Source organism: Molothrus ater, chromosome 14 (assembly GCF_012460135.2).
Source record: "Molothrus ater isolate BHLD 08-10-18 breed brown headed cowbird chromosome 14, BPBGC_Mater_1.1, whole genome shotgun sequence".
In the NCBI taxonomy this organism is placed as follows: Eukaryota; Metazoa; Chordata; class Aves; order Passeriformes; family Icteridae; genus Molothrus; species Molothrus ater.
Window position 1 is genome coordinate 12,764,524 of NC_050491.2, and position 16,454 is coordinate 12,780,977.

Consider the following 16,454-nt stretch of genomic DNA (forward strand, 5'->3'; position numbering starts at 1 on the left):
GCACAGGACTGCACGTGTCCCCCTTCTGCAGACCCACAGGAACATGTCCAGCTGCCAGGTCTCCAATGGTGCTCTCTGCATCCTCCATGCAAGGGGCATTTTGTTTCACTTGGAAGCTCCAGTGAATCCAGCCCTGGATCCTTGTTAGGCCCATGCTCCAGAGGGCTTGAGGGCTTTGCTCATGGAGACAAATGAGGAATTCTGAAAATCTCCCTGAAAAACTAAACTGAGACACTTTAGATTTCACTTTCCCAACCAGCACAAACAGTGAGCACCAGCTGTTTCCAGCAGCTGTTCAGTGTGTTAGATTTTACCATTCCAGCACTAAACTATTAATCAATTGATTAATGAACTGGAACTTCCCATCCAACAAAAATATTTTGGTTTTAAATTATAATTTGATGCGTGGTTAGTGTAGAAATACATTCCACATGCTAAGCACATGTTTGCATCTCATCACCACCCTCAGACACAGGGAAAGGTGTTGGCTTCATCACCTTTTTAAGGCTGCTTGCAAAGCCCTCCAGGGATGCAGTTTTAGCTTTAATGCAGTTTTTTATTTTGCAGAATGCACGAGGGGTGATGCTGCTCACATGGGATGGGGCCAGCAGGCTCCTGCCACCCCAGTGCTGTGAGTGGAGCTGAAAGGAGCTGCAAAAGTGGCCAGGAAGCACTAAGGTTAACTGGCAGGAGTGAGGGCCCAACCACCTGAGACAGGAAACGTTCCCAAGGTTGCCAGGCCTTTATCTGGTGCCAGCACAAGGTCCCAAGTCCACAAGGCACATCACAAAGCTAAAAATTAACTGAAAAGGAGTTTTCCCATTGTTTGGGGTTTTTTTCTCCAGAAGCACCTCCATGCCATGAACTCCTCTATTCAGCTAAAACCCCAGGTGTTTACTCTGGTGACACTTTGCAGGTCTGAAGGGGCCACCACCGGTGCTGAATTCACATCCCTGTGTTATCATGGTGCTGTGTGCACAGCTGAGCTCCAGCCCTTGGCACCTGCCAGCAGCTCAAGCCCTCCTCTGCCTTGACACAAATAAACATGTGATAAATATGAGATATGTACACTCATTAATAATATATAATAATATCAATAATGATAAAAATGGAAATAATCTCGACTGTGTATTAGCAGTTAAACCTGCCTGCCCTGGGACAAGGTTTGGAGCTCCAGGTACACAATGCAGAGGGGAGGTGACAGTGCCCATCTCCTGATGGAGGGGCCCCATCCCATGGCAAGGCAGGTCACAGTACACAGAAATGGTGTAGAGAAACAAACAGGGAAAATCTGTTCCTTATTTCTCATGATGGGAATGAAACACAGCCCAAAACTGAACACCAGCTCTATTCCACCTCGGTGGCCAGGGCATTCCTTGCAAACCCCATGTTAAAACATGTGCACAAACCCAGGGCAGGGGAAAACTCAACAGCTGCTTTTTCAGGCTATAATCTGTTATTTTATAAACTTGGCAGGTAGTGGGCTCAAAGGCTGTTTTTTGTGATCTCTGATCATAACAAAGTCTCCAGCAAGCACAGCTTTGCTAAACAGCAAAGGGAAAGCAGGCTCAGCATGCCTCAGAGGGGTCTTCAGTGAGAAGCACCAGCATCACACTGCGGTGATGCACGTGGGAGAATCCACCAGGCTTTGTGAGACACAGCAAGGCACAGCCCACACCTGCTCCTCAGAGGGAAAACACACTGGACTTGTACTGAAAAACTGCTGCCCCCCTCCCATCCTGCTGCTTATCTAAGGAAGCAGCAGCACACAGAACATTTCTGCCATAATATTAGAGGAGATGATGTCCCTGCGCTGGTAGCAGCGATACCTGGCGAGGCAGAGGCAGCACATCATCTCTGAACAAACCCAGCAGCCCACTTCCACCCCCAGCACTCCCAGGGGATGAAAGGAAAATGATCAGAAGGGAAGAAGCGATTCAAATTCAAGTGGCGCTAATAAAATATTCCCTTTGGTGGAGCAGAGGCTCAGGGGCTCAGCCAGCTGCAGCACAGAGAGCTGGGCCAGAACAAGAGCTGAGCAGCAGGAAGGTGAAGAAATGCCTCTGCCAGCACCACCACTGGCTCTCCCTTGCACAGCCCCATGCACCAGGACCCCTCTGACCAGGGGTCAAAGCACTGTCCCAAGAGACAGAGAGGATTACAGTTTGGTGAACATGTAAAATATAAAATACAAAAACATGTAAAATACAAAACCACATCACAGTGCATGGATGCAAAAAATCAGCCCTTACAGGAACACCACATGTCAGCACTGCCAAAAAACCCCAGCACTCACCCTGGTGTGGATGGGACATGAGATTCTGAAACCCTGGGGACAGCTCTCCAACAATTAACCAGCAGGTCATGCCATGGGTTAGCCCAGAGCTGCTCCTTTGCATCAGGAGTGGTGAACAGTGAGTTAACATCTCCATGCAGAGGAGTGGAGCAACAATCATCTCTCCTTCTGCCACAAACCCAAAGCACTTCACACAATCCCAAGGCTTCAAATCAGAGTCAGACAGGTCAGCCCCACCACTTAGACTGGGTAAAGTTCCACTCTCCAAACCATCTGACTGCATGGTTTAGAATTATCTACTTTCTCCTAAACAGAAAGCTGCTGTAAAAGAGGCCTGATGCACACAAATATTTGAAGCATGCACGTGTGTGTGAGGGGGTGTATGCACACGTACGTGCACATGCTGCAGCTTAAGATACTGCAGATAGAAACACTCCAGTAAAGGCAGATCTTAAACAGAAATATGCAACCACCTTGGCCAGAAACGAAACGAAGCCCAGCCCATTCACTGGATCAGACCAAGCCAAGTCCTGGTGTCCCTGAGCTGGGCACAGTTGGTGTTCCCAGGCTGCCCACTCCAGCACAACACAGGCTGCTGTCTCACACACATGGGAGGCTACTGCCAGGGCACCACTTAGAGAGCAACCAATCTTTATTTTAGAGATAGCTTACGTAAAGGAACATGCAAAGAAACACATGAGTAAGAGTCTCATCTGCCTCAGGCTCCTGTAAAAGGCTGTAAATCCTTTTCTTTTCCCCTTTCACAGCACAGCAGCTTGGCCAGTCATTGTTCACCCTGCAGAGCACAGTGTGTACATCCCCGCCGTCGCTCCTTTGGCTGGGGCTGTGCTTGCAGGTTTCCCGTGGGAAAGGAGGTGCTTCACTGCTGAAGAATGAAGCCAGGTTGTTGCATGTGCCACAAGGATGCTGGTGGGGATCAGCCAGCTGCACTGAAGGGCTTCAGGACCTGGCTGGGGGGGTGAGCAGAAAAATCACCTGCAACTTGCCATGGTGCAGGTGGGCTCTGTGCCCACGGGAGCAGATCTTCACCACAGTCCCAGGGCAGGACAGCTCCTCCTCCACAGCATCTTTCCTCCTGCCAAGTGCCTGATCTTCTCTCTCCCCTGTCTTCACATGCTCTGTTATGTCCTGACCAGATTCCCAGCGGTGAGACTTGAATTTGAAGTAAGTACAAAAACCGGCTGAACTACAGAAAAAAATCTGTATTAAGTCAACTTAGGAATCAGAGGTATGATATTTGCTGAGAGTATTTCATAAACCATAGGTGTTCTGTACCCCATGCACGTTTGAACAACTCAAAATGAAATATGGTCTTCACCTTAATAGCAAGGGAGACCTCAGCGTTCAAAAACTGTGAAGAACACAATTTAATATGAACCTGCTTATATTTAACAGGATTATCTTTAAAAAGCACTGTTAGATATTTACTAGTTTGCCATGAACCAACACTTTTTTAAATCTGAGGTTTTTTTCCGTGAAGAGTCTTGAAAAACTGACTCAGGGCATTTGTCCTGTTTTTGGAAATGTGCATATATTTCAGAAGAGGTTCCAAATATCTTCCTCACTAAAGAAAGGCATGGAGAGACACGGAGTGATGCCACCAGCACTGCTCATGGCTGGTGGGCCAGCAGCAGCAGGAGGAGCAGGGCAATGCCAGCAGCAGGACTGGGGTGGGTGGCTGCACTGCCAGGGTCGCTGCTGGGGACTGCAGCACCATCCTTGCTTTGCTGATTCAGAAGCTGCTTATTTGCAGAGATGTCATCCATGTCCAGGTCGTAGGCCAGCTCTGAAAGCAGAAGGAGAGAAGTGTCAGTAACACGTGGTGTGTGTCAGCATTCTGACACACAGCACATACAGACCCCACAAAAACTGGGGCTCTGGGGGCAGCCCTGCCACAGCTGAGGGCAGCTGGGGCTGGGTGCAGCCAAAGGCATCACAGATGGGCCAGAAGAGCTTAGCAAACATCTTGTCAGTCCTGCACCCACCAGTCTCAGCACCCTACACCAAATCTTATTCGTAGGGAGACCAAAAAATCCCAACTGTGAGGTGCTCCAGTAAGAAAACAAAAGAGATAAGGGATGTGCCTTACTGGAGAGCTACTCCCAAAGAAAACCAGCTGAGCTTTGGAGGGGGTGCTTAGCAATGCAAATTGTGCCTGCTCCCCAGGCACAACAAGGATGCGTGCAGGAGTGAGGAAATCCTGGCGAGCACCAACACCTCCCCAAACCCAGAGTCAGCAGAAGGCCCTGCTCACCAAAGCCTCCTGGCTCCTGTAGGACCGGAGGAGCTCTGCATTCCTGCAATCTTACGTAAGAGTGTGCAAAATATGCTCCTTGCAGCACTGAGAACACATCCCATCCCTGATCCACCTCATCAAAGGAAGGAATGTGAATGGATCATGCACTCTGGGCATGCTGGTGTTGCAACACGGAGACTTTGAGATGAAGCACATGTGGGTTCCAATCCAAGAAAGCACTCAGTATAAAAGTTTTGATAGCACCGGCTGAGGAGCATGACATTGACAGAGGGGAAAGCTTGTGGCAACCATCACTGGCTGCAAGGGACCTGCTGAGCAATAACTCACAGCTGCCCTTCTCTTGCTGGGTCAGGGAAGAATAAAGAATTCCAAATAGACAATGTGGAAAGACAAGACACCAGCAAATCTCAGGGCCAAGAAGAAAGAGTAAAAGGTGTTTTAAGATGCCATTAGCCAAATCTACCTGGGGCATCTGAACCTGTCAGTCAGCTGGACTGAGTGGGTGCACTCGTGCTTGTTCTCAGGGCAGTGGGGCCCTTGCTCCCCTGCTTGTGCTGCTGCCATCTCCTTCTGGGGTCCAGGTTTCTCACCCAAATGGGAATCAGGTAAGCCTGGTTTGTCTTATCCTCAGAGCCTGGCCTTTGGAGTTGGAGGAAACTGGTGGTTTCCATCAGACGAGACCCTGGCTCAAGACTTTTCCAAGCTTTCTCCTGGATCACTAGCATGTTGGAAAGGTTTGGATCATCCCACCCCACCCCTGAGAAAGAATCCAAGAAACTGAATAAGCCCTCTATCTAAAAAATGCCACATCAATCCAATGAACACCACTGCCAAGGCAAACAGGCAGTATTTCTTAATCAAAAAATACCCAAACATTGCAAAACAAAAGCAGAACGATGTTAGCATTACAAGTGAGTCAGCCCAGGCCATCAAAGGACGTCAGAAATGGCTCAAAGGGAGCAGTTATCCAAGCACAGAGAGGGCCAGGTGCAAGCAGAACCCCCCTGGTAAACTGAATTCTCTAGTAGATCCCCACAAACACTGCAACTCCTCTTTTCCACAGCTTTCCTGCTTTTCTTCTAAGCAGTACAGATATGGTGCTGTCCTCTGGCACTGCACACCCACGGGAAGAACAGGGGGAGAAAGGTGCCACCTCGAAAGGGATGCGCTGGGAGACTTTCAAGCACAGAGAGAACAAGTCCCTCTGGCACGAGGCAGGCTCAGGCTTCAGGGAAGTTTGGGAGCAGCCTGCCTGCACCACCTTCCTTTCCCAAGCTCATTCTGGAAAATAAGTGGAGGGATTTGGAGTTAATAAAATCACAGCAGATTATTTCGCAGTTGGTTGTTTGACACAAGACTCCTCAGCTGGCACAGTGTTGGATCACAACCTGCCCTAGTGTGTTTTGGAAGGTATTTCCACACATTAAAAAGGCTTCTGAAACCTAAAAGAGGCTCCATGGGGTCACAGCACTGTCAGGCACCCACAGGCTCCCAGACCAGTGACCATGAGAGCTTTTGGGGCAGAATATTCTCTTACTGGACATCCTAGCAAACCTAAAAAACTCTCCAGGAACTGAGTAACTACTCTTGCCTTCCCTTTAGAAAAGAAACTTGAAACAAAAGAGTGTTTCAGCAAGGTCCTTAACAGCACAAAGGGTTTTGACGGCCCCATTTACAGTCTTGTTCTGGGATGTAATTTATGAGATTCGAGTTCCTGCACGGGTCTCAATGCAGCAGCTGAATCCCGTTGGAAATGTTCAGCCAGTACCAAAATGAGTGTTCCAAACATATTCTCTGCGTGGGAAATTGTCCAATTCTGGGATTTCACCTCAACTTGAGTAAGGGTAAGTTTTTAAATCACAGCATTTCACCCAAACGGGGATGGTGATTCTCTCGCTATTCCCTTCTGGCCAAACTAAAGAGAAGAGAAGAGAAACCCTCTTGTCATCAGAGATTAGAATGCTATTTTCCTCCCCTTAACTGCTTCAGAAGTTTAGTGCTTGGGTGTGCCATTTGTTTTCACTGTTTCTTGCACTGTATCCTACTCCTTATTTGTGCCCAACTGTATTTTTAGGTGTGATGGATTTAGCCAAGCATCTTTTATTTTGTATTAATCATGGATCTGTAGCCCTTGCAAATCCCTTTCACTTAACTCCTAATGACCTCTGCTACATCAGAGGAAAGGAAAATAAAAGGTATGAGCCTCTAACAGACCTCAGGCAGCCAATCCAGGCAATAACAGCATTAAAAATACACATCACAGAATCACAGAATTGGTAAGGTTGGAAGGGATCACAGTCACTTATCTGGTCCAAGCTCCCTCCCGAGCCCAAAGCACAGGATTGAGTCTATCTCCAGTGAGGCACACTCCACACCCTTTCTGGGCAACCTCCCGTTCTCAGTCACTGCACAGTAAAAAAGTTCTTCCTCATATTCAGATGGAGCTCCCTGTGCATCAGTTTCTGCCCACTGCCTCTGATCTTACTGCTTATACTATCGATAATAAACATATTTCAAATCCAAGAACCCAAATTGGCAAATGTTCCTAACCAGGTAGTTCTTGAGAGGGCTCCATTATAATTTCCAGCTTTTTTTAGGATCCCTGGTTAGACCTGGTCACCCCCACATCCCTGCACCTCCTGCCCCCACAGCTTCCAGGAGTGAAAGAGCCTCAGCATCAGGGATAGAGCTGCAGGATGGCTGGTGGGGTAACTGAAACTAACATTCCACATACTCCATTTTGGCCACATCCACCCAAAACTTTGCCTTTATGCTGCAAAATAACCTAAAAGAAGGTACTTCTCTGCCTCCCCTCTACCCAGCCACCTTCTGCATTAAACATCTCCACCACTCCAGCTCTGATCACCCAATTCACTGGCATCAGCTTCTCAGTACAAAGTGGCCCTTTGCCCTGCAAAGCCTTTTGGGGGAGGGCAGGAAACCAGAAAAATCTGTTTCTGTTTATAATCAGAGTCCAGGGGGTATTACCAACAATCTGCACTAATTACAAATTCAATCTTCACTCATTCTGGTCCCTCTTGTCCTCTGGGCTGCAGATTAGATAATCCCTTTAAAATAATAGTCCATCATTAGCTGTGCTTTTCCCTGCCCCTCCTCACGCGAGCCGAGCGTGCGGGCGCTTTCCCGGCATCCTCCCACAGCTGCTGAAAGGTCTCCAGCCGCACACAAGCCGGTCCCTCCGGAAGCATCTTTTGTCACCAAAGCCCCTCTAACACAAAGCTGCTGTGCTGTGCTCCCAGGACAGCCACAGCTTCAATGGCCTCGCAGCGTGGAGGACAAAACCCGGCGCCAGCCCCGCAACCCGCGCTCTCCGCAGCCACGACATAAAGCACAGGCATTTTCCCATGGATTAGGGAAAATGCCTCCTGACTCTGCCATACTGACTCTGCACAAGCGTATTGGACAGGGATCATTAGAAAGCTCTTCTTGCTGAACCACACCAGCTTTGGAGGTGGCTGTAAAATAGGGCTGAACTGGGAGGAAGTTGGGTTTGAGTTGGGATGGAATGTCCCATGGCAGCTGGCACAGCAGGAACGAGGAGGAAGAGTACTGGCACATAGGCTTTGCTCTGCCAAATGCAACGCTGGCTACCAAAACACCCTCTTTTCACCCCCAAAATGGACAACATGGCCTTGAGCAAAGAGCTGCTAGCAAATGTCTGGCAAATGCCCTCCAAGAGCCCTGCTGCTGCAGGCTGGCTCGGCTGCTGCCCAGAGCCAGAGCCAGGGAATGTCATCTCCCAGCCAGGCATCTGGGCTGCCTGCCTGCCAAGCCTGCCCCAGCAGATGGTTCCAGCCATGGACCCAATATAGTAACAAAGCATAATGGATGGCCAGGCATGAAAACTGCCTCCTCCTGTCACTTGATAGCTCTGCCAGTGCCTCGTGCAGCCGTGACGGGCGTGAGGGGATCCCGACACAGGTGAAGCCATGAAGCCTAACACAGCATGTTCAGCCAACAGGGCTGCTGTGCTGATGGCCCTGCTTTGCACATGATGGAAACACTGCAGTGTGAAGGGAATGGATCATGCTTCCAGTGAATGCAAAACACATCAAGTAGAAATGTCACAGACAGGAAGGGCAGCTTGGCAAGCTGTGGCATCTACCAGCATCTGCCTGCACCTTTCCTTCAGGACTGATTTTTCCTAGGAAAGCAAATGCTACCATTGCCACTGAAAATGATAATCTCCAGAGTGTGTTGCTTTGTGTAATTTTTTTAAGCAGTGAGCATCTCCAGTGTGGGGAAGAAGATGCCAACAGATGCAGCAGACTGGCTGTCTCCAAAACAGGACAGGATTTCTTAAAGGGAGAGATGTTTGAGTCAAGCCCAAACTGTTGACTCATTAAAAGGTGAAGCATAAGAGCCTGTGATTCCACACACCAGTCTGCCTCACCTTGGCTCCCAAATCTCTCCTTCTCTACAATACCATCCATTTCACTCTCACAGGTGTTTGCACCTGAAACGTAGAAGAACAGTCCAATTTCATCCCAAACACTTCCTGGAACACCAAAAGCTCTGCTGGCCTCAGCCTGCAGTTATCTGATTTTTCATGCAAACAGTTCCTATCACAAACACACCTCTGCCTCCCCAAAGGCAACACCTGAAACCATCCATGGGGTTACATGGCACAAACAGCCACAACTGCACAGATACAGCCGAGATTCCCAACATGCTGCTTCTCCAAAACACCTTAAACTCTTCCAAACACCTAGCCAAGCATGGTTTCATCTCATCAGGGAGGTTTTGCCCTCTGGCTTATTACCATTAAAATCCTGGAGCACCAACAGGTTTGCCAGTTGTCTTCTTGCACAACGAGCTGCAACAGCCCAGCCGTAGGTGCGGCCGCGCCGGTGTGTAATTAAAGCATGAGCCAGGGCTGGCTGTGGTGCTTGTGTTGGCACAGATCACTGAGATGGATGTGCAGCATGTGCATGGTCTTGTGCCTCTGCTTTTCCACCTCCTCCACAGCAATTTAGGAGGTGCGGCTCTTGGCAATATGGATTTGGAAAAAAAAAGAAGAAAAAAATCCAGCTCAACATCACCCTGCTGCCATCGGCAACACCGCCAAGAGAGCCTGGCATGGCTCAGCAGCAAGGGGTAAAACCAACTTCCTGGGCAGAAACCCAAAGGGATCAGGTTTGGGATTGCTGATTTGCAAACCAAGACTTTTCCCCCGCCTGCCTGTTTGCCACCTCTGAGCTGCTGGGGTGCCACCGATGGCCCGTGGCCTGCAGCACATGTTCACCATCAACCCAGACACCACAGGTACCACCACAAACCCAGCTCCAACGGGGGAGGAAGCTCCCCAGGATCAATGCTCTCTGGAAGGCAGCAGTAAATTGATTTGGGGGGGACCCAGATGTGAGGAAGGTCCACCTCAGTCCCAGACAGGGCTGTAACCAGGTGCTGTTTGGGGTACACAAGGCACTGAGGCAGCCAATGTGCCCACCCTGGCTCCCCAACCTCCAGTACTACCACAAAAGTCTCTCCACACACGTCCACAAGCTTTTGAAGGGACAAAACCCCCTCAAAACCCAACACAGTGCACAGGCAGAGGGGCTGCACCATGACCCCAATTCCAGCAACTGCTCCTTCCCCCCACCCTGGCCAGAGGCTGGTGGCAAGGAAGGGCCATCATTTATGACCTGGGCCTATGTTTACTTTGAAAATGTACTTGTTACATTCTTTGCTCCTTGGTTTGTTCTAGATCTACCCTGAAGAGAATCTGGCATCTGCAATTGCATTCCTCGTTTTCCCCTTGGCAGAGCGTGAAAGAGTTTCTGAATTGCGCTCGCGGAGCGGAGCCACAAAAACGTGTTTAGCAAAATGCACTCATGTAATCTATTAAAAATTAACAAATCTCATTAGCATTATTAATTGGAAGGGCTGGAGTCCTTGTACTTTGCTGATGAAGCAGCATTACCCTGGTCTGATATCCAGATGTACAGTCCAGAACAAGAGCTGCTACCTAAAAGAGTTTAGAAGAAAAGCACTGAAAAATAGGAGCTAAACACGTACAGCCAAAAACATCTGCAAAGACAGGAGTCAAGAAATAAAAAGAGGAATAGCTGTAAACAGAAGAGTATGAATAGAAGTGAAATTATTTAAGTGGCAGCAATACAGGACTGGGTCAAGCAATGATCCTGCAGATCCTTCAGTATCTCAGCCCACCCAGATGTCATTTCTTCCTGCTTGGAGACCTTCAAGATCTAAATCACAAAGAGATCCCTTCTGATCACTCTGCTGTCATCTGAGATATCTCTGTACATTCTTGATTTTGGGAAGTAAGGTTCCCAGTGATAGCAGAGCAAAACTAAATGCTTCATATTCCCTCTAATGACTAAATACAACATACTCCCATCTAACTGAAATTTTCTCCTTCATGTTTTCTTCCCCAAAAGCTCCTGGATATGACCAGGAGAGGAAGCTCTTTCTTGCTACCTGCTGGCCTTCAACACTCTAAGCTCAGGACATTCAGGTATTAGCAGGACCTGACAAAAGGCATTCCTAAGGGGAATGCAATGGTCGATGCCTTCCAGATGTTAGCCACTAAAAGCAGCCCTCAAGGCAGAAGGATATTTCTCAATGCTTGATTGGAAAGCTCATGGTGGTGTTATGGCACCCAGGAACATCTGACACCTTCCTTTGTGACTCACTGTGTGTGGAAACCAGCCCTGAAAGTGCCCAGGCCACAGACACCAGGGGTTTGTGCATTCCTGCTTCAAGTAGGCAACCAGGAATGTGCCTTTTCAATCAGAAAGGACAAGGACTTTGTGCAATGTCTACACTCAGTGAAAAATCCCTGGACATCCACCAGGCTACAACTCATGATGCCAAGGGAAATATCTCGAGTGAGATTTCAGGTCAAAACCCAAGAGTTTGGGTTGTGCATGGACACCCCAGCTCAGCCCACAGGAGAGCCGGCAGGTAGGATGAGGCATGGTGATGCTCCATGCTCCTCTGCTCAGCCTGCCTCTGCTCCTGGAGAAACTTCCTGAGGTTTTGTGCTCTGGCACTGTCCAGGGTCACCAGGATGGAGGGACAGCCAGCTCCCCCTGTCCATGCCAGGGGAATGTTTGCATGGAGCAGGAGCTGAGGTGAGAGAGCTGCCAAGGGAAGGGAGCCAAGTGGCAACAGCATCAACTGGCTTTTCTCATTGTGTTAACCTGCATAAATAAACAAATTTAAAAAATCCTGGACCTGCATTAAAACAACATTAAAGTGACTGTAAAAATGGGGTAATGCAGAAGTCCTGGGAAACATCACCACACCCAACTTTTCCACTTTATATAGAAGAAGGTTTGGGTTCATGGGCTGGAACTTTTTAACAGCTTCAGGACTTCTTCCCTGCATTGGAAGCAGCCCCAGGAACAGCCTCTGTGGTCTGACACCAGGACCTGGCTTTGCATTGCATGGCAGTGAAGAAAGACCCAAATTAAGCCCAGCTGCTCACTGGGTGCCTGTAACCTCTGACACAAATCCTGGCTGATTTCTGCTCCCTGCCTCCCTCCCAGGCTGGAGCAAACCCTGACCCCAAAGCACTGGTGGAATGAGGGTGCTAAAAGCTGGATTGAATGGTGGTGGCAGTTCCAATGGGAATCCCAGTGTCATCCCTGCTGAGCACCAGGACACTGTGGCTGCAGTGCTTGGGCTGTGCTGGACCTCTGCCATCACACACTGTCCTGGGGTCCAAGGGCCTCCCTGTCATGCTTGGGACCATGCTGGAGCTCAAGGAGATCACCTGGATTGCTCCCACTGCAGAGGGAGGGAGCAAGGGATGGAGGGGATTGGCCCTGGGCTCCTGCTGGCATCTCCCCAGGACAGCTGGTACAGCCACAAGAAGGTGCCAGGGACAAGGGCACACTGCTCATGTGAGAGAATCCAAATTGTTCTGAGGACACCTCCATTGACCCAACAAGGAGGTGACAACTCCATAGGGCTCCAAGGCCCAAGCCCACAAATGCCTCCTTCTCCATCCTATCTGAAGCAATCACGGCTCTCTCTCAGGAATGTCACAATCAAAGTGGAAAATCAAAATAAAAAGGCTATGTAATCCAGTTTGTAAATCCCTTCAAAATCACAAAATCCTCTCTAAAATGGATTACTGAGATTAGAGATAAGAGTTTCCTGGAAATCAAGAATTGCATTTCTGCCTCCCCCATCCCTTCACTGCCTCAGAAAAAAAGAGCCTTGCTTGTGCCCCCCACCCCACCTCACTCCTTCCCAGCCATCATCCCAGCCTTGGGGAGCAAAAGCAGCTCCCTCCAGCCCCTAAAAACAGCAGAGCTGTTTCTACCTGACTTTGCCATAAGCAGCATTTTGGGGCACAATCTGCTGCATATCCCCGAGCCTGTGGACAACATGGGATGACTGCCAGGTTCTGCAAGCATCCATCCCTACTACCAACAGGCTCCACGTGGTTGTGCAATGTGCTGCCGTGGTTTGTGAGCTGCAGGACTTGCACCCAGTCCTGGGGGTGCCCAGCAGAAAAACATCCTCTTAAATCAGGAAAATCACCAATTTGCCAGTGGTGACAATGCTACCAAGAAGAGAAAGGTCAAACACCCATGTGGGGATGATATAAAATTATTTAGCAGCCATGACATTATTATTCTGATAGATTAAAACCATCATTTTGTTTAATATTTTTGACTCAAGTATCCACAGTCGATGCCGGTAGGACAATTTTCTTTTGGGAATTTTTATTTCGTGAGAGTTTTTGTCCTTTCCTTCTTATTTGGAACAACAACAACAAGAAGGGATTGCAATATTAGCATTCCTGGCAGAACACACATTCAAGTTCCTGACCTGTTATTGCTCAAGGACTTCTGCAGCTGCAGATGCCTGTTTGGAGCTACAGTTAGGTCACTTTGAATGATGCTCACAGAATAAGGATCAAAACACTCACAGCTTGATCAAAAGGACATTTTATGAACATTGCAGCCTGAGTTAAGTGCTGATGTGAATACTTAGGTTTGCCCTTATATTACCTCAGCTCAGTTCTAATAAAATTAACACCCTTTTAAATAATGCACTCAATTTTATTTGTTTCATGTTTTTGTGCCTTATGGCTTTGAAAACACATTCTCAAAACCTTTCCATCGCACTGGGAATGTTTAGCTGTGCTGGGATCTGCAAATCAACATCTTTGTACAGAGGAATAACAAGGGTTGCACCTTTGTATCATTGTTCCACCTGCTCCAACCTGGATTTATCCACCAAAGGTTGGGGGTTTTTTTTCTGCCACAAAAGAGGGTAACCAGTCACACTCTATTTTCCCAGGAAGAATTACCACCTGTAAATAAACAACTAAAAACTGAACACCAAGCACCAGCAGCATGAATTCTCCTTTGTAAAGAGACAAGAGATAAAACAAAGCAGGGGAAAATCCAGTCTCTCCCCTGCATTTCACTTGCACATTAAAGGCAAAATTAACTTACCAGGCCAGGACAGGGGATGTCTTATTGGTGCAATACAGCTGCTTAACTGTTCTTTAGAGATATTCATCTCAAAAGCCAGAACAGAAAGAGCATTTTCCCCCCTTTTATTTATTTATCTTTTTTTTTTGTGCCAACTCACCTTAGCTGAAAAGCACATTGAGATTGTAATTATGGGAAGGCCTCATCTAGTAGATTTGTAAACTCAGCTATCGGCTTGAATTACTGGAATTAGCAAGGCTAATTTAATGTCACTGTTCAAAATAGCTCAGATTTGGAATTTCTTAATGGCCTTAGGAAAAGGAGTCTTTATGCATACTGCAATCTAGGCTTCATTCTTAGACTAAATTCCTTCTCATAGATTTTGTGAATGCCCTGTTTTGTAGCCAACACAAACTCTGTCCAGTAAAATAATGTAAGGACTCAGAATGAAAAGAGATTAGCTGTTCCCTGCTCCTGTTATTTTAAAGCAGAAATAACTTTGGCTTCTACTGATTCATAGACAAAGCTTGAAATGCAAAGCATGCTCAACTCCAGAGTCAGCATGAAAAGGACCTTAAAATATTCCCGAGTGCAAGTAATGGACTTATTAGAGGGATGAAAAGAGGCACTTTTCACAGAATCCCAAGCTCTTTAGTCCTGTCATATCAATAATCTTGCTTAAGAATTTCATTCCATTTACATTTCTTTCCCTTCCAAATATCCTGCCTGACTCCTATGAAATACAACACTTATGCTTTTAAAGTGTTAATTTATTTCTGTTAATGCTTGGTGGTGTAAAATGTCTGTGGATCACCCAGAGTGTGAATGATGGTGTCACAAGGGGGTGGGACAGGGAGCAATTCTGTGCACTTATACACCTGAAAACTGATAGATGAGGAGGGAATTTTAAAGACTTGGTTAAAAGCATCTTCTTTAAATAATGGCAGTTGATTGTGCTGGAACTTGACATACCTGCAATCTGTTGCATTCTCCTTTATGTTCATGTTTAACACCCACAAAAACAATGCTGACAGTAAGAAAAAAAAAAGCTTTATAGATATCAGGAAGGAAATTTGCCTAAGCTTTCCTAAGCTGCCAAAATATATCAATTTTTAACCCTAGACTTTGAAAGATGGTTAACTCTAAAGCCAGCACAAAGCAACTAGTGACAATTTTCCCTCTTTGAAGAAGATGCTGAAAAACAAAGGGAATTCAGGAACAGATCAAAAAACTCTCTGTGGCATAGCAGGGAAGGAGCAGAGATGCTCCCTATTTAAGGAATTAGGGGACTTTTTTTTTCCATTTGGCTCCACAGGACAATTTGCACTGGCTGAGGACTGTCAGCACAGAGGGGAAACAAGATATTTTGGGCTACATCTGCCCGTGGCCCTCCACAAGACAGCACCAGCAGAGACCAGGAGACCCCCATGGCCTGTGACAGGATGAGTGGCCATGCTGAGATGCCCGTGCCTGGCGTGTGGGGCTGGCCAGAGATGATTTTCATAGACCAAACCAGATTTCACACTGCCCAGGAGACTCAAGGGTTTCAAAGCACACCCCAGGCATTAATTACACCCTCCACTTTGAAGAAATTAATTAAGCACTGAAACCTTCTGGTCCCTGAGAGCCAAGCACAAGCCTCCATTCACTAATGGCTAAAACTGAGCCGGGTTGTGGCAAGGTTTCAGGAACACTGACAGGAGAGCTGAGAAAAGCACCTCTGAGTGCCCTGAAGCAGCAGAATCCTCCCCCCAGGACACTTTCAATTCCTCTGGACACGTCCCAGCAGATCCCCCTGGGAAGGCAGGCAGCCACTCCAGGTTTGGCTGTGGATCGCTCCTCATGGCAAGGCAGGGAAAGCTGACACACCAGGGAGGACGAGGAGCAGTCCAGGGCATCCACCCAGTCCCTGCTTCTCCTCAAGAGTCCCTGACATTAGCAGTCATTTTTCCTAATAACAAACTGGACAGCCCTGATGAGACACCCACAAGAAGTAACAGGAGCTGCTCACACCATCCTGGTGGTTTCCTTGTGTGCCCCTGGCTGCTGGGCTGCTGTGTGACCATTCCTGGGTGAGACATCCTCCAGCCCATCCTCCAGCTTCTCCAGCTGCAAGAAGCACCCCCAGCAGTCCCACGGGAAGCAGATCAATGGGCAGGCACCCCAACATGCAGGCACCCCAAGATGCTGCAGCAACCACCCTCACTGAAGCGTTTGCTGAGCTGGTATCCTCCACTGGAACAAACCCACACAATGTGACACAGCCTTGGTCACTCTCCTGCAGTGCTCTAAGAAAGAAACAAAACCCTCTCTGCTCCTGATTCCCCTGTTCTGCTCCATTCAGGCTTGCTGGATGCCTCCCCATCTTTCCATCTGCCTGGATGACTTTGTGTCCTCTCAGAAGCTGGACCAGCCACTTGCCCAGAGCACTCACAATGGA

At 48.0% G+C, this 16,454-nt stretch overlaps 1 protein-coding gene across 1 annotated transcript in view; it reads right to left on the minus strand.

Annotated features, from left to right (window-relative positions):
* Positions 1-2,930: 2,930 nt before the first annotated feature.
* Positions 2,931-16,454, minus strand: part of GPC3 (glypican 3) — a 142,269-nt gene continuing 128,745 nt past the window's right edge. The window contains exon 8 of the mRNA XM_036402387.2: positions 2,931-4,103. Coding sequence (XP_036258280.1) covers positions 3,928-4,103 — 176 coding nt within the window. The 3' untranslated portion in view covers positions 2,931-3,927. The remainder of the gene's footprint in view (positions 4,104-16,454) is intronic.